Here is a 26,104-nt window from a genome sequence, read left to right as displayed (position 1 = left end):
GGACATAACATGCAGGATTTGGAAACATTAAGGACACAACTCATCAATTTTAAAGGTAAAGGACAATACCTGAAATTTGGGACAAACATAAAGGACAAAACTTGTAATTTACTCTATATATTAATTCAGCTGCTTAACTCGTTTTTCTTGTATAACTTTTAAAATATGACGTTTTATAAAACGACGAATATGTCATTAGAACGAGCATATTTTTATCTACGTTTTAATCTAAGTTTCACTAAAAACGGAGTAAGGTAAATAAAATAATATATTTAATTATTAATATTAACGGTCTCCTATATTAGCCAAGGTTTGTCAAGATATTTCACCTTTCACACAATTATCTTACTCGTTTAACAATATATGAAATATAAATTACATATTTCACACGTTTATAACCAGCACATTAAGATTCGGGGTATTACAGGTATTTATACTGATTGTTTTTAGACGACATCATTCGGACTGGACGCACCTTATGATGTGCGTCTTTTTTCGTTAGGGGGAAGGACGTACCTTCTGAATACCTGTTCGCATGCCTTGATTATTTTACGCTTTCTTACTGGGCGTTTGTTCGTTCAGCCTAGACGAAAGTCCGGACTCGGTTATGTATCTACAAGTCCCCCAGTTTATCAAGTTAGAATCTGGACTTGATAAAATTTGCATGGCTTATCCTGTTGTTCAGACGGTGACGTGGCACGTGTCTGTTAGTCACCTACATGTATCCGTAGTTTTTCCACCTTGGGAATCGTAAACATCTCCTGATATGACTTCTGATTGGACAGATGACGACTAGTTGTCTTCCATTCCCCCTTTGTTTATATATAAGGAGATTCTGTATTCACTTTTTACCTTTTCTTGTCTGATCTCTTGCTTCTTTTTCTCTCTTTCTGTGTTAGCTAACAACATCTTTCATTTTGGCGATCCTTCCTTCTCTCTTTTCTTCCATATCCAGATAGGTGCGTTCTTTACTTCTCTCATTTTTAAACATGATTCCGGGTAAAGAGAAATTATTTGTAAGTTTTAGTGTGTTAATGCAAAAGCAATTAGACAAGTTCATTAGGGTTTATCAGATTCTGACGCTTTTAAATCCAGAGCTTCCATGTTCCGTTTACAAAATTTTACACTCGAGTGTGTAATTTTGCAAACTAACGTGTTCTATTTACAAAGTTTTTAATAAAAGTCCTCCGGTTTTACCAAGTTCACCTTTCTCAAGTGAACCCCTTCGGTCTTAGCAGGATAAACCATTTAAGGTTTCCTGTAGGGCCTTGAACCGTAAGCCGTATTTAAATGTTTTTCGCTAATTTTACGAATTTATTACGGTCCGGGGGGGTCGAACTTTTCGCTCAGTAGTGTTATATATGTAGTTTCGTATAGAAATTTTTGGGTATATATGTTTTCAACCCTCGTCTTCATTGTCAAGCTTCGCCACTGGGGCATTGGATGACGAAGAGTTGATCCAATCCAACCACTAAAGCCCAAACCATAAGTATTTGTGAGCTAAATGGGCAAGTAAAAACTTGGGCTCGTTAGATAACCATTCAATGTTGGTTCAGTTCTGTTTGTTCATGATGGAAAACATACAAATCATACCTGTCACAGCAGATAGTGCAGAGGAGAATCCAGTGAGAGAGTTCGATATGCCTGTCATCTTGATTTGGTTCCTCCTTAGGGTGCTGACTGATGATGGTGACTTAGAAAACCGAAAAGGGTATCGGTTTAGGAGAGGAGGTTTCGTGATGATGTTATGGCTTATGGGGTGTGAATTGTGAAACTGAGTAACCCTTAAACCTCCACATAACTCTCCTTATATAAGCACCCAGGAGGAAACCTAATTAGTTACTAAGGGTAATATGGTCCATCAACAATTACCAACTAATTAATAATAGGTTCTAATATATTTTGATCTCTATAATGTAAATGATTAAGATGGCTATAGATTAAATATTAAACATAATATATTTAATCTTACATTCTCCCACTTAGCCGAGTAATCATTTACTATGAGTATTAGCTAAGCCTGATCAGGAGTTAACACTCATTTTAGCCTTAAACAAGTACTATAGCAGAGAAATACAGCCGTTGAATCATTATGCGACTCAGGACCCCCATTAATCATACTATAGCCTTAATTTAAAACCTAATCATCATGATCAAAATACACGTAAGCCCTTTGTTTGATTTGTAACTTTTATTTATTTGTCTATATGCCATTATACCGGTTGAACATATTCTAATAGACATACAAAATCAAACTTGAGGAAATTTCATTAAACATAAAACATAAGCTAGTACAATATGCTCAAATAAGGTCTTTACATAATCCCATATTCCGAACATGTTCTTCGTAAACCTTAGGAGGGAGACCTTTAGTCATCGGATCCGCAAGCATATCCTTAGTACTAATATACTCGATACAAAGATTATTTTCCTCAACACGTTCACGTACAAATAGATATTTCGTATCGAGATATAAACCAGCTCCAGTCGAACTGTTACTGTTCGAGAAACTAACGGCAGCTGAATTATCACAGTAAAGCTTCAATGGTCTAGAAATGGAATTAACGATTTTGAGTCCAGTGACCAGGTTTCTAATCAACATTCCATGACAAGTTGCGTTATAGACAGCAATGTACTCTGCCATCATTGTGGAAGTTGTGGTCAACTGTTGTTTATGACTCTTCCAAGAGATAGGGCCGCCTGCTAACATAAAGATATAGCCCGAAGTGGATTTCTTGTCATCTTTGCATTTGGCAAAGTCAGAATCAGAATAGCCCACCACTTCTAAATGATCACTTCTTCTATAAGTCAGCTTATAGTCTTTCGTCCCTTGCAGATATCGAAGTACCTTCTTAGCTGCTTTCCAGTGATCTAGGCCAGGATTAGTCTGATAACGGCCTAGCATTCCAGCAATATAAGCGATATCTGGACGAGTACAGACTTGAGCATACATCAAGCTCCCGACTACTGATGCATAAGGTATCTGGCTCATTTGCTCCTTCTCAACCTCTGTTGTCGGACACTGAAACGAACCGAAAACATCTCCCTTAACTACTGGAGCGACGGAGGGTTTGCACTGTTGCATGTTATACCGTGTAAGGACACGATCTATGTAGGCCCTTTGGGACAATCCTAAGATCCCTTTGTTTCTATCTCGGTGAATTTCGATGCCAATGACGTAAGACGCATCTCCGAGATCCTTCATGTCGAAGTTATGCGAGAGTAACCGCTTCGACTCATGCAACATGTCTAAACTATTACTTGCCAATAGAATGTCGTCAACGTAAAGGACAAGTATAGTAAAGTTGCTCCCACTCATCTTGAGGTAGGTGCATTGATCCACTTGATTCTTCATAAAACCTTGCTTCTTCATGACTTCATCAAACTTGAGGTACCACTGACGTGATGCTTGTTTTAACCCGTAAATGGATTTCTTCAGCTTACAGACTAGATGCTCCTGACCTTCAGGCTCAAAGCCTTCAGGTTGCTTCATGTAAACATCTTCGTCCAAGTCTCCGTTAAGGAAAGCGGTTTTAACGTCCATCTGATGCAGCTCTAAGTCGAAATGAGCTACTAGGGCCATGACGATCCTTAATGAATCTTTACGAGAGACAGGTGAAAACGTCTCTTGATAATCAATTCCCTCTTTCTGAGTGTAGCCCTTTGCAACCAATCTCGCTTTGTAGCGTTCAACGTTACCATTCGGATCCAGTTTTGTTTTGAACACCCATTTGCATCCTACGGGTTTGACTCCGTTGGGTAATTCTACCAAATCCCAAACGTCATTTTTCTTCATGGAATCAAGCTCATCAATCATTGCTTTATTCCATTCAGAAGACTGATCACTGCTAATGGCTTCATTGTAAGAGATAGGATCATTTAGCTTTCCGGGATCCATTTCAGTCAGGTAGGTAACATAATCATCCCAGTTAGGAGGCCTTCTTTGCCTGGATGACCTCCTGAGTAGATTATCGGGTTCAGCGTTGTCTTGGTTTTGAGCGTTTGATGTGCCTTCGTCATGAGGTATAATGGGTTCTGATTGTAGAGGTGAATTTGGAGCTGGTGCAGTAGCTTCAGGTGTAATAATTGCATTGGGTACAAGAGGAGTAATCGGAGTAATGGTAAGCGACGAGTCTCTCCCCCCCGCGTCTTGTACTTCTTGCAATTCTTCGTAAGGGTTGGTACTGCTCCCACTGACCTTGAAATTCTCCAGGAACGCAGCACGCTTGGTTTCAACAATACGGGTGACATGGGAAGGACAATAGAAACGATAACCCTTAGAGTTCTCAGGATACCCGATAAAGAAACAGGTAACTGTCTTAGGGTCAAGTTTCCTTAGGAAAGGATTGTAAAGTTTTGCTTCAGCAATGCAGCCCCATACTTTCATATATTTAAGACTCGGTTTCCTTCCTGTCCAAAGTTCATAAGGAGTTTTAGGGACAGACTTAGAAGGAACTCTATTGAGTATATGAACAGCTGCTTTTAACGCTTCAGTCCAGAGGAATAATGGTAAGTTAGTGTTGGCTAACATACTGCGCACCATGTTCATAAGGGTACGATTTCTTCTTTCAGCGACACCGTTCTGCTGAGGTGTACCAGGCATGGTGTATTGGTTCACAATCCCCTGGCCCTTACAAAACTCATAAAATGGACCAGGAGCTTGACCCACATCAGTATGTCTTCCATAATACTCACCGCCTCTATCTGATCTCACAACTTTAATCTGACGATCTAATTGCTTTTCAACTTCAGCCTTATAATCTTTAAAAGTTGTAAGAGATTCAGATTTCTCCTTAATAAGATACAAGTACATGTAACGAGAATAATCATCAATAAAAGTGATAAATGCAGTATGTCCTGTTATGCCAGCGATTTGGTAGGGGCCACTAATGTCAGTGTGAATGAGTTCTAATAAATTAGAACTCCTAGTGGCACCTTTCTTATTCGCTAATGTCATTTTACCTTTAAGACATTTGACACATGTTCCAAAATCAGAGAAATCGAGAGGAGGTAAGACTTCATCCTTTACGAGACGATTTAATCGCTCTTTTGAAATGTGGCCTAAACGCTGATGCCACAACATGGATGAAGTCTCTAAGTCTCGTTTCTCTTCCATCTTTGTGAGTGATTCATTAATGTTATATGACAACAAAGATTTGGAAAAGCCATCATCTAGTTCTAATCTATAGAGACCTCCATCCAGAACACCAGTACCATAAAGAACAGAATCATAATGGATAGAGAGTTGGCGATGACCATGGGAAACAATAAAACCGTCCATGTCTAACTTTGGTCCTGATACAAGGTTCCGAGTTACCTCAGGAACATATAAGGTATCATAAAGTTTAATACATAAACCAGTTTTCATAACTAATTGTAATGTTCCAATGGCCTTCACTTCTAATTCTCGATCATCCCCAACCTTAAGCGTTCTTTGGTTTCTTTCCAGCTTCCGGATTGAAAGGAATCCCTGAGTAGAATTGGTAACATGAACCATAGAACCAGAATCAAACCACCAAGAATTAGCAGGAACACTTAAATTATAGGACTCAAGTATCATAAAATAATCGTTACCTTTCTTAGCCAGCCACTCCTTAAAGTCAGGGCATTCCTTCTGCATATGTCCTGTCTTTTTACAGAACTTGCAGCGGATACTGCCTAAGGAGTTCTTAGAGCTGGAAGGTGCACTTGCATTAGTGTTAGGATTAGACTTATGGACTTTAGAAGCATCCTTCCTCTGATAATTGTGCTTCCTTTTCTTAGGATTGGAGGTAGTAAAGTTGGCAACATCAGTATGGCGATCCATCCTCATACGCTCCTCCTCCTGTACGCACATGGCGACCAGCTCACTCATCGTCCATTTTTCCTTCTGAGTGTTGTAGTTGATCTTGAATGCTTCAAAAGAAGAAGGAAGCGAAGTAATGATGAAATGAACAAGGAAACCATCACTGATTTCCATTTCCAGCCCCTTCAGCTTATTGGCCATGTCATTCATCATCATGATGTGCTCGCGAATGCCGCTCCTCCCATCATACTTAGTTGTCACCAGCTTGAGAATAAGAGTACTAGCGTGCGCCTTAGACGTCCCTTTGAACTGAGCCTCCACATGCTCCAAGTAGGTTTTAGCATCTTCAGAATCAGGAATAGCTCCCCTGATTGCATTGCTTATGGATTGCTTCATAAACATGAGAGACATGCGGTTACACCTAGTCCACTTTTCATGAGTTAACTGCTCAGCAGCAGTACTTTGAGTGGTAAGGTCCGCTGGCTTTTTCTCTCTTAGAGCATAATCAAAATCAAGCAATCCGAGAGTAAGCATGAGAGCATCATTCCAAGCAGCAAAGTTATCACCAGTCAAAGGTGGAATCCCGCAGTTGGGTGCTGATAGTGGAAATAAGATGAGCAAGTTATGATACTAAGGAAGAAATTCTAATGTGATCTATGGGCACGTTAAACTAAGGCAGGCAAAATAATGACCATTTTACATAATGAAGCTGTGATAATGTCTATTACTAACATCAAAATAATAGACTTAACTAAAAGTTCTACTTAAACAAAACAAAACAGCTTTGGCCAGAAGTGTAATCATTTAAGCATATGTGCAAAGTGGGTGTAGCAAATCAGCTTTGGCCAGAAATTGAAACAATCACTTTAGTTATGCACTTGCTAAGTATGCCATCTATGAAAGAATTAAATCAGCTTTGGCCAGATATTAAAACATTCATGCTTATGATGCACACTTAGCATAGCTTTTCGTAATACTTGAATGATAAGTAGATGTATCAAGTCAGCTTTGGCCAGAAATGATATATCAAAAGCTCATTCAAGTTAAGCTATTTCTGGTTTTGTAAAACATTACATTATCTGATTCTGATTAATTAACTAAGTAAATTACAAAACCATTTATTTAATAGCAAACCACCCGTTAGCGCGGATCGAACTAATGACGTTAAACAGCTTAAAATAATGAGATTGCGAGTCGCAACCACGATTTCGACTAATGACGTTATGGTTGCGAGTCGCAACTACGGTTTCGGCTAGTCACGTTATGGTTGCGAGTCGCAACTACGGTTTCGACTAGTCACGTTATGGTTGCGAGTCGCAACTACGGTTGCGAGTGATGACATTCTGGTTGCGAGTAGCAACCTCATGATTGCGACTAATGACGTTATGGTTGCGAGTAGCAACCTCATGGTTGCGAGTCATGACGTTATGGTTGCGAGTAGCAACCTCATGGTCTCGACTAATGACGTTATGGTTGCGAGTAGCAACCTCGTGGTCTCGAGTAGCAACCTCGTGGTTGCGAGTAGCAACCTCATGGTTGCGAGTAGCAACCTCGTTAACAGCTGTAATTGTGATATCATAACCGAAAATTCGAAATCTAAGGGATTAAGAGATATCCTTTCCTGTTTAAGCTGATCTAATTTTGTTAACAGATTTCGAAAATTTCAATCTCTTTATCTTTTAACAGTTTTCTAAAAATTTTAGAGGACAAAATTAGATCAAAATCAGGAAAAACACTTAATAATCCAAATCATATTCCAAAACATAACAGAATATTCGAATTTTCACATGAACATGATGAACCCTAATCATAAAAAATAAAATTCTGGAACCCGAAACCTGAATTTTAATAATTTTACTAAACAGATTTCGGCTAAAATTATAATCCAGTTAATTCGGTGAACAAACAATTAATCCTTTCATCGAAAATCATGATTTCGAGTCGATTCTGATGACTCGAAACCGGCTGTCAAGTTCATACGGTTTCAAAAAAAATTCCGTTTTCCAAGTTTCAATCCCAGAATTATGGATACGGAAACAGAACTGACTAATCAACATATGCTCTGATACCACATGTTGGTTCAGTTCTGTTTGTTCATGATGGAAAACATACAAATCATACCTGTCACAGCAGATAGTGCAGAGGAGAATCCAGTGAGAGAGTTCGACATGCCTGTCATCTTGATTTGGTTCCTCCTTAGGGTGCTGACTGATGATGGTGACTTAGAAAACCGAAAAGGGTATCGGTTTAGGAGAGGAGGTTTCGTGATGATGTTATGGCTTATGGGGTGTGAATTGTGAAACTGAGTAACCCTTAAACCTCCACATAACTCTCCTTATATAAGCACCCAGGAGGAAACCTAATTAGTTACTAAGGGTAATATGGTCCATCAACAATTACCAACTAATTAATAATAGGTTCTAATATATTTTGATCTCTATAATGTAAATGATTAAGATGGCTATAGATTAAATATTAAACATAATATATTTAATCTTACATTCAAAGCCTCAATTAAGTACTCGTTGGATTCATGTACTGCATCTTTTCATAAACACACACTTCTGTGAGAAAAAAAATAAACATAAAAAAATCGGCAGCCTTCATTTAATCCTTCTTGCACACAAGTGCTCGGTGAAGCTACTCAATCATCGGCTGTCGTAAAATAAAACTTACCTATACCTAGCTGCATCATCAACTATCACCGTGAAACCATGGTTCTTGTAGAGATTAGAAGGATCATTATTATCTCATGTTAGGGTTAAAGTTTTGTAGGAACAATTAATTTGATGATTAATTGAAGGTTTGAGATTTTACGAGTTAGTTTGATTGAAACGAATTTAATAAACATTTGCATTTTTATAAATATAGTATGAAGATTTGCCACGATGATATGCCTTCTTCGAGTAAGATTAATTTTGAAGTCAGTGACGAAGAGAAGAAGGAGGAAGAAGAAGTGAGTTTTAATATGCACATATTTATGCTTAATTTTTTGGTACACATCACACATTACTAATTCTCTTTATGTAGAAGTGATGAGCACTGAAAAGAGGAATAAAATATGTGATATCTAATAAGAATTGTACTAACTTGCCATTGCACCTGTGTTAATCACATAGTTATGTGTTGTTTGAAGTAAACACACACCAACTGAACATAACTAAAAGCAATAAACGAACACAAAGATTTAACATGGTTGGCGGACTCAGGAATTTTTCCATGGGGTGCGGAACATTTTTAAAAATTTTAGGCCCCTAGGTATGTAAGTAAAAAAATCGGTTCGTATCGGGTCGGGTCGGGTCATGTAAAATAAACGAACATCAAACTAAATTTATATAATCATCAAAAATATGTCAAACCTTGTTACAAACATAATTAAAACGTCGACGCCCTACGGGTTTTCATTTTTTGAAATCTATCCAAAATATCATCTAAAACTAATTCCTTAAGCAATTCTTTCTTTATATAACACAAGTTCATCGCTCCATAACATAATGTTTCAATTTTAGCTTTCAACTATTCAAGCCCTAGAAATCATAACGTAAGTTGTAATCACCCTAAAAATATATAAACAACATAATCACCCTAAAAATATATAAACAGCATAATCACCCTAAAAATCATCTAAACAACCATAAACAACGTCAAAATACATAAAATTTCAAACCTATTTAACAACTTTATTACCCTTTTTTCTCCTATAATATCAACCAAAATCATCAAAATAACAAAGAAACTTACCCGTGTTCGGATTCCGGTTAGATTTGGTGTCAAACGACGGTGGTATGGTGGCTGATTACGGTGGTTTCTGGCTGCTGGACTGTTGTCGTTGGGTGATGTTGTTCGTTGGCAGTGCAGGGACGCAAGAGAGAGAGAGAGAGAGCGGGAGAGAATTTCTAAAAGTTTTGTGCTTTAATTATTTTATTATAGTTTGAAATATTGTTGGGTTTGGTTAATGGGCTAAGACTTAGTGGGCTAGCTAGTTAGGAATTATAAGTGGGTAAAGGTATGGATATTTGAGTTTAAAATATAAATTGATAGCACTTTTTACCTAAGGGGTGCGGACGAAAAATTTCAAGGTTGCGGTCAAAAAATTCCAAGGGGTGCGGACGAAAAATTCCAAAGGGTGCGGACGGGATTTTCGACAGAATTTAGCACTAAATTTTTTTTCTCCGGGGGTGCGCCCGCCCACCTTGGGTTGACTTTAGGTCCGCCCTTTGGTCTGTTAACCCGACATGCATCAGAAACTCAGACTGCACTCTTAGCAAAATCAAACCAACTTTTTGGCATGGTCCATTGGGCCTTGAACTGAAAAGAGTCGATTTATCCACTAAAGCCCAAACAAGAAGAAAATGGCAGCCTCCTTTTGAAATTGTTTGTTAGTATAATTGGGCCAATAAAAACTTGGGCTCGTTAATAAACTGTACAAACCTCAATTAGGTGCTTTATTAGTTTATTGGATTTCTGACAGGGGCCTATCTATCTTATTGGCAAGGGGGTGCCCGACTGCCCGTGCTACGGCTAAACCTTGTCTCCAAAATACATTTTTTTCCTGTCTTATACGTAGGAGGATACCACCGAGCATCTATTAGAATACCCAATTTTAATAATAACTAGTATTTAGCATCCCCGCGTTGTGGCGGGGGCGTAAAACCGTGTCAAATAGTATCAATGTCACACCACCGTGAGCGACCACCAACACTGAACTTTGTGACGTGTTAATACGAAGCAATTAGACCGAAACATAAATATAGAAAATAATATTAACTAAGTCCATCTAGGACCCGCACGTTATGAAGAAATTGTCAAACGGGAAAAATAAACGACATAAAAACGTCGAACCATACGCGCACGTTGCGTCGTGTTAACTCGCAAAACTTAGAAAGAAACGTTGAACCACACATACTTTACGCCTACAAATTGGAGTACAACCCTTTATTTCTACAAATGTTAATTTGTATGTGCTTAAAAGTGATTTATGGTTGAAAGTAAAAGAAATTAAAGATAAAAGAACCCAAATATGAGTACAGCTCACTAAACATATGAGTACAATCATTCATGCCTACTAATGTTACAAATTGATATTATATAAATTATATAAATAATATAAATAAGCCCACATTTATATCAAATTTAGAAAGCCCAATTTTTATTATTTTTAAACTTATAAGTTATTAGCCCAATTTAAATAAGCCCAAAGCCCCAAAGTCCAAACTAAAAGAAGAAGAAGCAGGAATAAAGAAAAAAAAGAAGAAGCGACGAGACTGCTGCTGCCTGCCTGCCCACCGGCCTCCAACCACCAGCTCCGACCACCGTCGCCCGCCTCCCTGCTGCCCTGCTGTAGGCCTGCGCCGCCTCCCCACCACCGGTATACTTCTAATTTTGTGTATTTTGTTCACTTTTGATTTTAGGGTTTATGTGCAGTAGTGCAAATTCTAGGGTTTATGTGAAATCGGTTTTTAAGATAGGATTTAGTTACTAATTTTAGCTGTTATTGTGCTTTTGATTATAAAGTTTTATAGTTTATTAGTTTACATCTTATTTCTTGACTTTTGTTATTGTTAAATTAGGGGACTGAAAACAAGTTCTTATTGGAAAGTTTTTTTAAAAAAAAATCCAAGAAAATGATGACATTGATAAAAAAAAGTTTCATTATTATATGAATATGAATATGAATGTACGGTAAATTCTTTTTTGGGGATATCCCTGAATTTTTTCAAAAAAAAAAAAAAACTTTTTGTGAGAAAAAAAAAAGAAAAATCGGCAGTCTTCGGTCTTTTAAAACTTTATTTCTACACAAGCTCTCGGTGAAGCTATTGCCGAAAATACTCAAATCGTTGGCTGCCGTAAAAAAAGCGATTAACCGTGGTTCCTGTAGAGATCCGAAGGATTATTTTCTCCGGTTAGGGTTTTGTTCGAATAGTTAATTTGATGTTTCATTGAAGGTTTGAGATTTTACGAGTTAATTTGATTGAAACGAATTTAAATGTTTGCAGTTTTATATAGATTAAATATGAAGATCCGCCATGATGGTATGCCTTCTTCGAGCAAGATTAAATTTGAAGTTAGTGATGAAGAAGATGAAGAACAAGAGGAAGAAGAAGTAGAAGAAGAAGAAGAATCTGCTTCTGAAGATGTGAGTGATATTTGATAAGAATTTTACTAACTTACCATTGCACCTGTGTTAAATCTGTTAATTACATAGTTATGTATTGTTAGGATTAAATTAAACACACACGAACTGAACACAACCGAAAGCAATGTATGTGATGGCATTACAATAATGACACTCTGTAGATATGTTAGTATCTGCATTGAATATATTTATATCTATGTTGTCAAAGACGCAAGGCGCAGGCGAGGCGCATCGGTCTCGCCCGGAGCCTAGGCGCAAGGCGCAAAAAAAGCGTGGGCTTTTTTTAAGAAAAGCGCACATAGAGAAAAAAATATAAAAAATATGTTATGCTTTGATATAACTAAGATTCCACATATAAAATTAAAAAAAAACTATTATATATGCCATTTAAGATCATGAAGCTAATAGTTTTGCACGCGTGAGGCAGTTTTGCACGCACTCGGTTTCGTTTTTAATGGTCATTTGTGCTGTTTTACCTTTTTCCATGCGCCTCAACAACGTTTTTTGCGCCTAGGCGCGCACTTTTTGCGCCTCAGCACCATTTTTTCAAAAAAAATCCCATTTTTGCGCCTAGGCTACCACCAGGCGCTATAGGTGCGCCTCGCTGCTCCCGGGCGCCTAGGCGCGCGCTTTTTGCGCTTTTGACAACATAGATTTATATATTTGTTTTTGATTAAGCATGTAATGGATGTGTTATTAGGATGGGGAGAATGAGATACAAGAGGTGCTTGCAAATGTTACATTTGAGGAGTTGCAGAAAGCGCGTTCAGATGGGTCACATGTAGTTAATAAGAAGCCTAAGTTAGAGAGGAAGGGTAAGCGAGAGAATAAAAACAGGTACGTTATTTGTGTATGTTACCGTTTCCATCCGTATTGTTAGTTTACCGAGTTGTTAACGTTTGAGTACGGTTTTCTTTTCAGGCCAATGGAGATCAGTAGCAAAAAGCCAGTTGGTAGATTTAGAGAAGTCATTCAGGCTCCTAAAAAGGTGAACAATGTCTTGTGCGTTTAATCTATACTGGTTTTGTCGATTAGCTTTTATTTCTTTATTCATTGTGTTCATGAGGACCAAAACATCCACTCTTTACTTGCATAGGCTTCATGAAGTTCAATTTACGTAATGATGGTGTTTCAACTGTTTTATATACATTTGTTTTGATCAGGTTGTTCGTGACCCTCGTTTTGAATCATTATGCGGAACGCTTGATGTGGATGGGTAATTTACACCTTTCTCCCAGTTACATTTTTTTAAAGTTAAAACACTTTTAGTTCAATATTTAAAAAAAATTATAAGCAGTTAGTTTGTGAAATATGATTACAATATATATATATATATATATTGTTTCAGTAAAGTATACAATTTTTTTTAGGGAAAAATTACAAGTTTTGTCCTTTATCTTTGTACCACTTTTCAGACGGTGTCCTTTTTAACAAATGTTGACAGGCGGTGTCCTTTACTAGGTATTTTGTTGCAAGTTTAGTCCTTTACACCCAACCCAGTTAAAAAACCCTGTTAATTGTTGGGTGTAAAGGACTAAACTTGCAACAAAATACCTAGATAAAGGACTAAACTTGCAACAAAATATCTAGTAAAGGACACCGCCTGTCAACAATTAACAGGGTTTTTTAACTGGGTTGGGTGTAAAGGACTAAACTTGCAACAAAATACTTAGTAAAGGACACCGCCTGTCAACATTCGTTAAAAAGGACACCTCCTGAAAAGTGGTATAAAGATAAAGGATAAAACTTGTAATTTTTCCATTTTTTTAGTAAAATGATTTAGGATGTATTTATTGTAAAACTAAAAAAACAGTGCTTGAACAACTTTTGACCCGTTTGGCCTTTTTTTAATCTAATTTCTTCTATTGTCACCGCTTGATCGGCTATGATATCTAAAACATAACGCAAATCGGCTCATGCATAGGTAAGCGGGCTGCGTTTGCCACCAGTAATATAATAAAACACTTCTGGAATGTTTTCTTTTTGTGTTAATGTGACACTAATGTTCCGTCTTTCAGGTTCAAAAAGAGATACAACTTTTTATATGATAGCGAGCTTCCTGCTGAAAAAGAGGTATCTTTATTGAATTCAGAAGCATGTAAACACATGATGTTATTAATATTTCGTAAGTCGCTTTGTTTAGCTGAATGTTGTTGTTTCATGATCTCGATAGCGATTGAAGAACCAGATGAAGAAAACGAAAGACCCACAGGCCCTTAGTGGGTTGAAAGAGCGAGTGGCATGGATTGTAAGTGGTTTCATTAATCAAAATAAATAATTAAAATGATTTTGTCGATAATGTGTCATGTTATTTCTTCTTGTAACTTGTGTTGTTTTAGGACAAGCAATTGAAATCGGCATCCACAAAACGTACGGATAAAGAGATTCTTGTGAAACACAAGAAGAAGGAAAGAGAAGCGGCAAAACAAGGGAAACAGCCTTATTATTTGAAGAAATGTAAACTCTCTCTCTCTCTCTCTCTCTCTCTCTCTCTCTCTCTCTCTCTCGTCTGTGTGTAAAAAAAGTTGTGTGTGAAAATGAGAACTTGTACCTAATTTTAAAGGGAAAGAAATAACAGATGATGATTTGCAATTAAGTATTTGGCAAGTTTCTTGATTTGTGTTTTGCGGGTCTTTTTATGAACATCTTTAGGGCTGTAAACGAACCGAACAAACACGAAGAAGGCCATGTTCGTGTTCGTTAGTTAAGGAAATTAACGTGTTCGCGAACTGTTCACGAACGCATACCGAACATAAGTTTATGTTCGTGTTCGTTCGTTAAGGAAATTCAGTTGTTCACGAACAGTTCGTGAACACTGGTCTCGAACACAAACGAACACAAGCAAACACAAAAGAACGCAAACGAACATTTAACTTGAAAATAAAAAAATAAAAATATTGTTCTCCGTAAACATTGGATATAAGTAGTTAAATACAACCATCAAATGATAAATCAAAACACAAGAAGTCTAATACACCACCAAACGATGAATCAACTTTAACTAACTTAGACACAATTATTCCCAAAAATGTCTTAGCATGTCCAAATTTTATCTAACTTGGAAAAAATAGGGTTTCAAGTTTTCAATATGTTTAGATAAAATGTTTATTATATATTATTTTTAATATAATCAAACGAACACGGACGAACGTAACCGAACATATTACCGAACGTTCACGAACGCAGTCGAACAAACGAAACCTATGTTCGTGTCCGTTCGCTAAGCTAACCGAACGAAATTTTTTGTTCGTGTTCGTTCGTTAAGCTAATCGAACGAACATAAACGAACTTCCCGCCGAACGGTTCACGAACTGTTCGCTGAACGTTCGGTTCGTTTACAACCCTAAACATCTTTATCGACTATGATTTTTCTTGTTTTTTTTGCAGCTGAAATCCGAAAACAACAGCTTGCCGAGAAATTCAAGGAGCTCAAGGTAAGCATTTTTATATCTATAATCCTCTCTGCAGACCTTAACTTTTAGACTGTACGGCGTGGGAGGGCATGAAAAGAGGGTGTGAAGCGCCATGTGGCAGCCACGTCAGCACATGTTAGAAAAGGGGCGTGGTGCCAAAAAGCGCGGGGTGGGATGGGGCGTGGAAGGGTGGCGTGGTGTGACACGTGGCATACACTTTTTATCATCTTTTTATATTTAAATTTAAAAAATAAAACAAAACTAATAAAAAATCATGAAAATAAGCCACACCCAATCACCATCGCCCACGTCATCATCATCAACTCCACCATGCCAGTTGAGATTTTGCCGCCCCTCTCCCACCCTATTGACAACGCGGTCGATGGGATGGTGTTCTGGCGTGTTTGGAAGTCAGTCAAACTGTTTTCAATTGCTTTAAACTTTTTTTTAAAAGGGGTAACTTTGCAGAATAGTAATGAAGTTTCTACTTTGTTCTACTAAAGTCACTGAATCTTTTTTTTTTGTTTTTCTAAAGTCACTCAAGTATTATATGTTGTTCCAATCTTGTGTAATTTGTAGGTTACTTGGTAAGTTTGATGACGTGTCAGGTCATAATCTTTTTGATGCTCAAGTGGATTATACATAAAGTGACTTGGCTTTTTTAATTAAAAATATTAACTAAAAATGACTTTTTTTTTCTTTTATATTTAGTAAAATCATGTTTTTTTTTTGTTTCCTTGGTCGTGAAAAGAAAAATAGTAATTTTTTTTATTAAACCTGTTTTAATTCTTCAACACGCATCCCATTGAAATTTTTTATTAAACCTATTTTTTATTAAGCCTGTTTTATTATTAAAAACACATTTTAAGTTACTCAAAATCCCCAACCCATTTCGACTTTATCTGTTCTTATTAAAAACACATGTTATATTCATCAATCCTCAAACCCATTTATTAATATTAATTTATCAAACCCAGTAAACCGTTTTTTTTTGTTTCATCACCTGACTTGCATGAATCAATGATTCAATGGTTTGGGATTGATAAATAGTTAAATGATGAATGAATCAAAAATCACGTTTGAATGGATTTGAATTTAAGATGAACAGATAGGTTTTGCTTTAAAAAATTATTTGATATTTTGAGGGAAATAAGATTTTGAACATGTAGTTGATTAAAAATTTTGATCGATGATTGAAACTGAAATGTATGGGTTTTTTAGGGTTTAAAATTTGCTTGTTTAATATAAATGATATTCATATAAGCTTAAAAAAATAAAAAATTATAAGAAAAAAAAGTGGTAACCTGGTGACCTGGTAATTACACACTATTAGAACACTAAATTAAAGTTTAATTACTTTAGAGAGATAAATAAAGTTTGGATGACTTAATTGAAACAGTAACCAAACTTGGTTACATTTTTATGACATTTTCCCTTTTTAAAACTAGATTATTCTGATTATTTTAGTAAACTAGGTTTTTAGTTTTTGTTTAATACATTGAATATGTATAGATAAAGTTAAAAAAAAACAAAAACATATTGATAAGTCGGCCCAACCTGAACCAACCTGTTTGGGATAGCAGTTGCTACCCATATTGACCCAGAACCTGACCCAACTTGCTTGACCTGTGCACTTTGCCAATCTCTATATTTGATAGTTAAGGAAATGACTTATTTTTATATAGATTTGTCCAAATTCAAGATTATAAATTCTAAAATGACGTTGTATTCTGTGTATTTAACAAGGCTTCTGGCAAGCTTGCATCCTTCATCGAGAAAAAGAGGAGGAAAAACGCTGCGAAAGACCATAGGTTCATGCCGTACCGACGACCAAATGACAACCAACAAGAAACATAGAAATATCAATTATTTGTTATTTTGTTAAAATATCATAACTTGATGCTTTAGTTTTGTGTATGAATTGTTTAAGATTGATTAATCATTATGCAATGACCTAACTTCATGCTTTAGTAGTTTGGTACAAGTGATTTATGTTTCATTCAAAGGTACGTGGAAAAGTTGTCTTTGGCATTTGACTGAACATGCGTCAGATGGTACCTTTTGCCACTTCAGATAGTACCTTTTTGTTATGATTGCAACTTCTTTTTCTTGTATTTCCGTGAAAATTGTTTTATTTATTTATTTTATTTTATTTATTTATTTAATATAGTTTATTCTATTTTAAATTTGCATGTATGATTATTTTTTTTTTATGATAAATAGGCTTATCAAATCATTTTAAGTCAGTAGTAAAAGGACAAACATATTCAAGCATCAATATCTGTTTTGTTTTGTTTTTTTTTTTTATAATCGGGTATTTTTAAGGGAGGTGGGGGCGCTAATTGGGTAGTGAAATCGGGTTCTTAACCGTTTTAGCCTTTGGGTAGGCACGACGGATTGTTTCACAGGTATTGTTACCCGATGAATTTGAATGTTTGGGTTTGGTTTCAACAGTCGTTTGTCAGTTAATATAAAAAAAAAAAAAAAAAAAAAAATCATCACATCATCATTTCACCGTTTATACTTAAATCATTTCACCTCATCAGTATCACCCACATTTGATTTTCATGGGGGTGGTTCTTTGTTTTCGATTGAACCAACAAGACCTTCATACTGTTGACGATCATCCCGTTGCCGTGCAAGCCCTCCACCTTCAAACATTTGACCGATCTTTTCGTCTCCGTGTAAACCCTCAACCTTCAAACCCTTCAGCTTTTGAAGTCTATCATCCACAACATCCTAACGATTTGAGTTTTCGTGTCTTTCGTAAGCGATGTGAGAATTGGATTTGAGTATGTCTTTTATATTCGTGTATAAAACTTTTTTTTATTTTCATTTATAGAATATATATATTAAATGATTTTAGATTTAAATATATCTCAACGAAAGTCTTTTTGTATCGACTATATATTGCATACATGAATGAGAAAGACTTTTGAATGATTGAATCAACATGTCGTGCCGTTTTAAAAATGTGTATTTCATGATTGGATTATTGATTTTTAGATTTTATGGACTATGGTTGGATGATTATATTTGGATAATTGATGTTTATATTTCTCCTATTTTTTTTTTTTTTTTACTTTTTTTATATTTTTCTTTTATTTATTAATTATAACGGTATCAAGTCAATTAGATAAGTATAAGAGTAAATTTTCAAAATCGTCCATGAGGTTTGGGCATCTTTTGCCATTTTCAATCAAAACAACGTTTTTTTAATCATATAGTCATTCACTTTTGGGATTTTTTGTCATTTTCATTTTTTTAATCATATAGTCATTCACTTTTGGGATTTTTTGTCATTTTCATCCAAACGTCTAATTTGTTTTATTTTTTCTATCAAACATTTGGATGAAAATGGGAAAACTCTCAAATCTTAGGGACGATTTTGGTAAAAAAAAAAAAAAAAGTCAGACGTTTGGATGAAAATGATAAAAAATCTCAAAAGTGAATGACTATATGGTACAAAAAAGTTAATTTGGATGAATATTATAAAAATACCCAAAGCTCAGGGATGATTTTAGCAATTTACTCCAAATATAATGAGCTATCCCATTTCAAAACATGAAAAAACTAGTTGGTACACACATAAATCCAGGTAACTTGAACATCATATACCTGTCAACATCATCAAAAATCAAGAAAACTTGTAATATGCCACTTGATACATCACACATACATGAATATATCTATCAAATTAGTCTTGAATTTAATCCAAGTTGCATATGAATGCATTCATTAAATACGTCATAGATAGCAACTTATCATTCAAGTCCAACGTAGTTTGTTGTCATCTTGTTGAAAGAAAGACGTCTTTCCTTGAATTTCAAGCAAAATTAAACCATTTTTTCTTGAAATAGGTTTGGTACATGGATGTGACATTGATTGTGTAGATACATTAGGCCCTACAATGTTCAAATCATGTCTAAACTAGGTTTAATGGAGAAAATATCTGATTATACTATACGGGAAGATAAAACCATCTGAGTTTATCATATATGAGGGTTGTTCAATAGCAAACTAATTTTTAATAATAGACCGTAAGATCCGCATAATTACTTGTTGTCGGGAGAGAGATTGGTTTGTCTTGTTACATAACTGTCTTATATAGTTTTCTCATAAACCTTACAATACACCCCGCTTGCGGTATTCGCATATAATGTATATATGTGTGGGCGCTCGGAGGGCAAAAGTGAAAGTGCACTAATTTTAACGTTATTTTACTAATTTCATGAAAATAAATTTAAAAAAGGGGATGGTTAATCATGCATCATGTGGTGGCGTTGATAGCCAAAAGACAAGGGAATACAAGCAATAATTGGCCTTTGTCTTAATTGTCGAGTGTTCTGTGCCTTATGTCCAAGGCTTGATACAAAGCTACCATCGAGCCAGGGGTCTCACTGGAAGCAGCCTCTCTATTCCTACGTGGTAGAGGTAAAACTGTCTACATCATGCCCTCCTCAAATCCTACCTTAGCTTTGCTATTGGTGAGATTTACTGAGTATGATGATGATGATAAACCGACAATCATCAAAAAGACTGCCTTTTGATTTACTAGTTGGTCCGGTCAAACCAAACTCGAGAACCAAATTACGTCATAATTAATCAAAAACATATTTAGATAATCTATACTATATAATAAAAGAAACCATTTAGGGGACACATGTCATCATATTAGGCTATGTCTTATTGATAATAAACTAAAATTAAAATTATATACCACATGCTAATAGATAAACTAAAATTTATTTTCATTAATATACCGGTCGTAAAGCTATTTAAAGTTTTTGTGATTGTTTTATTTTAGTCACAAAAGATAAGAAAGAATAAAGAATGTAAGTTTAGTACAATTTATAACCAGTCCTAAGGAATTAAATAAACTAGAGGGTAGGCCCGTGCGATACACGACATGACCAACAGTTAGTGTCCTTCATTTTGTTGTGCGTTTGGGGAAAATGTTTATGTATGGATAAAAGATAATTAGCCAAAAGACAATGTAAGAGAAGTCATACAAAACGTGATAAAAGCTTGTACCATAAGCCGGCCACACAAAATTTAAGGCGTGCATAACACATGAAACTTTGTTTGTGGAATCTGTTTAAGAACAAACATGTATGCCAAGTCTAAAAACATACATTACAGGAAAAAAACTTAAAGGGGTTCATAAAGCTTCCGGTTTTATTCAATAATTCACCAAATCTTCTGCCGCTAATGCATGGCCATGTAGTCGACGTTCCCCTTAGTAGTTTCTTGTCTACAACAGGTTTAAGGAAGTAAACATAAGCAACGGGTATGAGTTAGTCAAATCAAATATCTATATGCTTATAGGCAAAATATATACCTTTCACCTGGAGCGCTACCCACAGAACCATCTGAATAAGCACCTTCATAAGTAGGGCTGGGAAATAAAAAAAGGAAATGTTAGGCAGAACTTTAACTTGGATGATGTATATATTAGTAGCTCATATGCCATTATTTTGTACTAAAAATTTGATAGAATGTAACTTCGTTCAAGTATTGAAATAGCGACAAATATTCAATTTTGAACATTTACTTAAACACAACACAAATGGATATGATGTGTAAAACGTATATGCTTATAGGCTAAATACATACCTTTCACCTGGAGCGCTACCCACAGAACCATCTGAATCAGAACCTTCATAAGTAGGGCTGTGAAAATAAGAAAGGAAATGTTAGGCAGAACTTTAACCTGGATGATGTATATATTAGTAGTTCATATTCCATTATTTTGTACTAAAAAGTTGATAGAATGTAACTCCGTTCAAGTAAATTCCCATTTATGAACTGCAATTCAAGCTCGTTGAAGTTCAATTCATTCCATTTAGCTATTTGGCATGTATAAATAGGGGAAAAAAACATAAACTAATGATTTAACTTAAATACCGCGTGTTTCTTATTTTCTCGACCATGGTGTAATATTTCTTCAAGAGTCACCAAACTTTCTGAACAGTTAGCACAACAGTGGTTTTCTTCATGTTGGCAGGTGTCTTCCGATATTCAGTCACAGGTTGCATAATGAAAGGGAGGATGCTTGAATGTGGCTGTGTATTTATAGAGACACGATAAGTAGGCTCTTGGGATGACCTGTGGCAGTTTTCATTTTAATGAAAGTTTAAATGCAAAAATGTTATAGGATCTGAATATGAGAAGTCATCAGGTGTAAAGTTGCTCGCACATCTAATTGCATCAATGATAACAAATAATAATAATAATAATAAATGATGATAACATATATTTTGATGTTATGGAATCTGAATATGAGAAGTCTATATATATATATATATATAAATCTATATTATTAAATAAAATGGATGAGTTAATTGGTTAAAATATTATTTGAAAATCGTTTGGTAATTCCTGAAAAAATGAAAAAAAAAAAAACAATTTTAGCAAAATAAGCAAAAACCATTTCATATTTTTTTTTAAAAAATGTATGATAATATGAACTATGAAGGCTGAATAAGTACCACATACGCTCCGTCTTCTCCGGTATTGATGGTTGCGTGAAATACGACAGAACTTCGGTCAGCATATCTTCGGAGCTAATATTAGATGTCCATGTCGATTTTGAAACCGAAGAATGATTACCTAACCACAATAATTCTTAGAATTAACATCAGCTCCATTATCAAGCAGCAATGCAACAATCTAAAACCACAAAACACCAAAAAAAAAAACAGCATAACCACAATAATTCCTAGAATTAACATCAGCTCCATTATCAAGCAATAATGTCCAAGTAATACTGGGTTTCCAATCGCGTCTGTTACATAGAAAATGTTTAGAGCCATACCCATTGTTGTAGATATCTCGGCATGTGTTACGTTCATCGCGTTTTCTCTAAACGTTCGTGTCACTTGGGCCAACAGCCCGGGTTTGTCGGGTTTGAATAGCTCGAGACGCACACCCTCGGGTGCCCTTCTTTCAACCGCGGCTTTTAAACACATGATCACTCGTTGCTTTTCGGCTTCTGAACTAATCGGGCTTCCATCTATATGTCTGATATAAAATTCCTGAAAAAATGAAAAAAAAAAACAATTTTAGCAAAATAAACAAAAACCATTTCATAATTTTTTTAAATTGTATGATAATATGAACTATGAAGGCTGAATAAGTACCAGATACGCTCCGTCTTCTCCGGTATTGATGGTTGCGTGAAATACGACAGAACTTCGGTCAGCATATCTTCGGAGCTAATATTGGATGTCCATGTCGATTTCGAAACCGAAGAATGATTACCTGACCATAATAATTCCTAGAATTAACATCAGCTCCATTATCAAGCAATAATGTCCAAGTAATACCGGGTTTCCAATCGCGTCCGTTACATAGAAAATGTTTAGAGCCATACCCATTGTTGTAGATATCTCGGCCTGTGCTACGTTCATCTCGTTTTCTATAAACGTTCGTGTCACTTGGGCCAACAGTCTGGGTTTGTCGGGTTTGAATAGCTCGAGACGCACACCCTCGGGTGCCCTTCTTTCAACCGTGGCTTTTAAACACATGATCACTCGTTGCTTTTCGGCTTCTGAACTAACATCAGCTCCATTATCAAGCAATAATGTCCAAGTAATACCGGGTTTCCAATCGCGTCCGTTACATAGAAAATGTTTAGAGCCATACCCATTTGAAGTTGAAAGCTGAAATTTCACAGGTTTTATATCCCAACCATGAACATGGTCGGAGTTGCAGACACGCCGCCCAAACCGCCTGCCTGACCGCCCAAGTTGTAGGCGGAAGTAGAGGGTGTAGGTCCCACAAGGAAAAGGAAACTCGACCTCACCATCAACTTCAAACCACCAAATTTGTTAGAGATAAGCAACTGAACGGAATCTGCATAAAAAACTACCAAATAAGCCTTATATATTAGTAGCATATCTCTCATCTATTTTACATATATATACCTATTTATCAAGTAAACAGTTCATAACTTCTTCATCGATTAAGTAACTTTTACATATTAACCTTCAACGCACCGTAGCTTTGACCAAACTTTGACCCAAAACTACACAGGGGCACGCCTTTTTGCCCCTGATCGACACTTTTTAAACCAAAAGGCGGGGTTGAAAGCAGAATTGCTAGAACAAATCTAAACCATTCATTTCTTTTAAAGTGAAATAAAAGTTGGTATATTTATAAAAAGATTAAATGATTTCCTTACCTAATTAACTAATTTCTCTACTTTTATTTTGCTCTCTCTTCCTCATAACAAACTTCGTACACATGTGCAGATCGGAGAATTATAGTGAATTTACATGTGTGAAGATGTAGACTTTCACCTGGATTCCTCTGTAGAAATCCAACTCCAGTATCTACGATCGTCAATCCCAGTTATCGCTAATCCATTGGAAGATATCAAAACACAAGCTTTTCCTGTGCCTTTATCCAACCAAACTTTCTGCAAAAAACAAAAAAACAAAAAAAAAAAAAACCAAAATCATATCAATAAACTTTATTTAAAAAAAAAAAAGCAAAAGAACCCATTTCAAGAAACATCAAGATCACACCATCTGCTTTAGTAAATTACTACCTAACTCAATTCAGTATCAAACCAAATTATCATGTCATCATTGTGGGATGTTTTGGATGTGAGCATGCATCATGCATTTAAACTAATTATTGCAATTTCAAACAAATTATAATCCGCTTTACAACTCTGTTTCTAACAAACCCTAATCACCAACCAAAATACATATTCAATTACACATAAACACATACAAAAGTGAAGTCTTTATGCAACAAAAATTGTTTCTAAATAAAACCAAAAAGAATCCCAAAATCAAATCAATACACTTCACTAAAAACACAAGGATCCAATTCAAAATTACCACTATTGTTATTTCAAGTTAAAATCATCAGTTTATAGTACAGATTCCAAACAAATAATAATCCAATTTACAAATCTGTTTCTAATATACCCTAATCACCAATCAACAAACAAATTCAACCAATACACACAAAACACTAATAATTGGCAAGAACAGAATTACCTACGTTTCAAACCCTCTTCTGGCCTCCCGAGTCCCGAGCGCACCACACCACCGAAGTCTCCATCTCTGGCAGCCGACACCAACCGTTCACCGTAGGCTGAACACCCAAAGGAGTTCCTTGAAATGGTGTGATCGATTCCACAGCTTCAGAGGTTGAGAGAACCCTAATTAAAAGGAATAAGGTGGATGGAGGCGGACTTATGATTTTGTAATATATTATTTTAATCAATATTAATTTAAGTATTGCATTTAAAACATCATAAATGTTGATTTTAAAATAGAACATGTAACTAAATTTTAGATTATATATAGATATTCAGTATCAAACCAAATTATCATGTCATCATTGTGGGATGTTTTGGATGTGAGCATGCATCATGCATTTAAACTAATTATTGCAATTTCAAACAAATTATAATCCGCTTTACAACTCTGTTTCTAACAAACCCTAATCACCAACCAAAATACATATTCAATTACACATAAACACATACAAAAGTGAAGTCTTTATGCAACAAAAATTGTTTCTAAATAAAACCAAAAAGAATCCCAAAATCAAATCAATACACTTCACTAAAAACACAAGGATCCAATTCAAAATTACCACTATTGTTATTTCAAGTTAAAATCATCAGTTTATAGTACAGATTCCAAACAAATAATAATCCAATTTACAAATCTGTTTCTAATATACCCTAATCACCAATCAACAAACAAATTCAACCAATACACACAAAACACTAATAATTGGCAAGAACAGAATTACCTACGTTTCAAACCCTCTTCTGGCCTCCCGAGTCCCGAGCGCACCACACCACCGAAGTCTCCATCTCTGGCAGCCGACACCAACCGTTCACCGTAGGCTGAACACCCAAAGGAGTTCCTTGAAATGGTGTGATCGATTCCACAGCTTCAGAGGTTGAGAGAACCCTAATTAAAAGGAATAAGGTGGATGGAGGCGGACTTATGATTTTGTAATATATTATTTTAATCAATATTAATTTAAGTATTGCATTTAAAACATCATAAATGTTGATTTTAAAATAGAACATGTAACTAAATTTTAGATTATATATAGATAATACATTAAAATTAAAATTAAGTGTTGGTCACAAATTGATGAAAAAAATTATATTCTATTACAGACTCTATTTTATTTCGTGCCTGATTTTGTGAAAGAAAAGATAAGTAAATATTATATCAAACGCTCATAGTCAGTGGCGAAGCTTGACCCAAATGACCGGGGGGTCAAAAACGTATATACCAAAAAAATTCTATGGAACCGGGGGGTCGAAAACGTATATACCCAAAAATTTCTATACGAAAACTACATATATAACACTACTAAGCAAAAAGTTCGAGGGGTCGGGTGCCCCTCCCGCCCCTTCTATACTTCACCAATGCTCACAATCATGATTCACTAATGAAATTATACCTTATAAATTATTCTATATCTATACTACCATATAATAAAAGAAATCAAATGGTGGACGTATGACACTTTTTATGAATTTCCCGTCTAAAATGTATTTTTCTCATTTGTCCCTACTTAATTGTTCAAATTCGAATAATTATGATAAGTATCAATTTCAATTTACATAAGTAATTAAAATTATATAACATATGTTAGAAATTAATTTTTTATTAATTTTATATATCAGATAATATTGAAAGTTATATACAATTTGATTAATAAATTAAGTAATAAAATCGACATAATATTTTTTAATTAATGAAAAGAAAATAAATAATATAT

The 26,104-nt window shown here is 35.4% G+C and overlaps 1 protein-coding gene and 1 long non-coding RNA gene across 14 annotated transcripts; one reads left to right on the top strand and one right to left on the bottom strand.

The window, feature by feature from the left end:
• Positions 1 to 10,993: 10,993 nt before the first annotated feature.
• LOC118490247 (ribosomal RNA processing protein 36 homolog) lies at positions 10,994 to 17,339 on the top strand. Of its 2 annotated transcripts, none has more exons than XM_035987705.1 (10): positions 10,994 to 11,153; positions 11,792 to 11,921; positions 12,622 to 12,758; positions 12,843 to 12,909; positions 13,085 to 13,137; positions 13,940 to 13,994; positions 14,095 to 14,169; positions 14,261 to 14,378; positions 15,309 to 15,355; positions 17,081 to 17,339. In XM_035987705.1, exons 2-10 carry the CDS (start codon positions 11,799 to 11,801, stop codon positions 17,189 to 17,191), a joined length of 786 nt encoding a protein of 261 aa, XP_035843598.1. In that variant the 5' UTR covers positions 10,994 to 11,153; positions 11,792 to 11,798; the 3' UTR covers positions 17,192 to 17,339. The 2 variants fall into 2 exon arrangements, with proteins under 2 accessions (XP_035843598.1, XP_035843597.1); XM_035987704.1 differs by having other exon boundaries at positions 11,782 to 11,921.
• A 3,036-nt stretch (positions 17,340 to 20,375) lies between these two features.
• On the bottom strand, positions 20,376 to 24,520 carry LOC118490246. Of its 12 annotated transcripts, none has more exons than XR_004888805.1 (10): positions 24,349 to 24,520; positions 23,638 to 23,756; positions 22,710 to 23,191; positions 22,477 to 22,597; positions 22,152 to 22,371; positions 21,826 to 21,946; positions 21,242 to 21,442; positions 20,951 to 21,007; positions 20,676 to 20,732; positions 20,376 to 20,588 (listed from the first exon to the last, which is right to left on the bottom strand). It is a non-coding gene; the product is annotated as an uncharacterized LOC118490246 (long non-coding RNA). The 12 variants fall into 12 exon arrangements; XR_004888804.1 differs by having other exon boundaries at positions 24,353 to 24,520; XR_004888812.1 differs by lacking the exon at positions 24,349 to 24,520 and having other exon boundaries at positions 22,710 to 22,891; positions 22,982 to 23,191; positions 23,638 to 23,880.
• Between the last annotated feature and the right edge of the window lie 1,584 nt (positions 24,521 to 26,104).

The sequence above is a fragment of the Helianthus annuus genome, chromosome 3 (assembly GCF_002127325.2).
Source record: "Helianthus annuus cultivar XRQ/B chromosome 3, HanXRQr2.0-SUNRISE, whole genome shotgun sequence".
NCBI lineage: Eukaryota > Viridiplantae > Streptophyta > Magnoliopsida > Asterales > Asteraceae > Helianthus > Helianthus annuus.
The sequence above is the reverse complement of the archived record's forward strand: the minus strand, read 5'-3'. Positions and strand labels throughout refer to the sequence as shown.

What these genes read in the sequence shown, in the direction of transcription:
- LOC118490247 (XM_035987705.1), top strand. Translation starts at nt 11,799, where the DNA reads ATGAAGATCCGCCATGATGGTATGCCTTCTTCGAGCAAGATTAAATTT. An exon ending in AGCTTCCTGCTGAAAAAGAG is followed by an intron (nt 13,995 to 14,094) that starts GTATCTTTATTG and finishes TGATCTCGATAG; the next exon opens with CGATTGAAGAACCAGATGAA. An exon ending in AGAAATTCAAGGAGCTCAAG is followed by an intron (nt 15,356 to 17,080) that starts GTAAGCATTTTT and finishes GTATTTAACAAG; the next exon opens with GCTTCTGGCAAGCTTGCATC.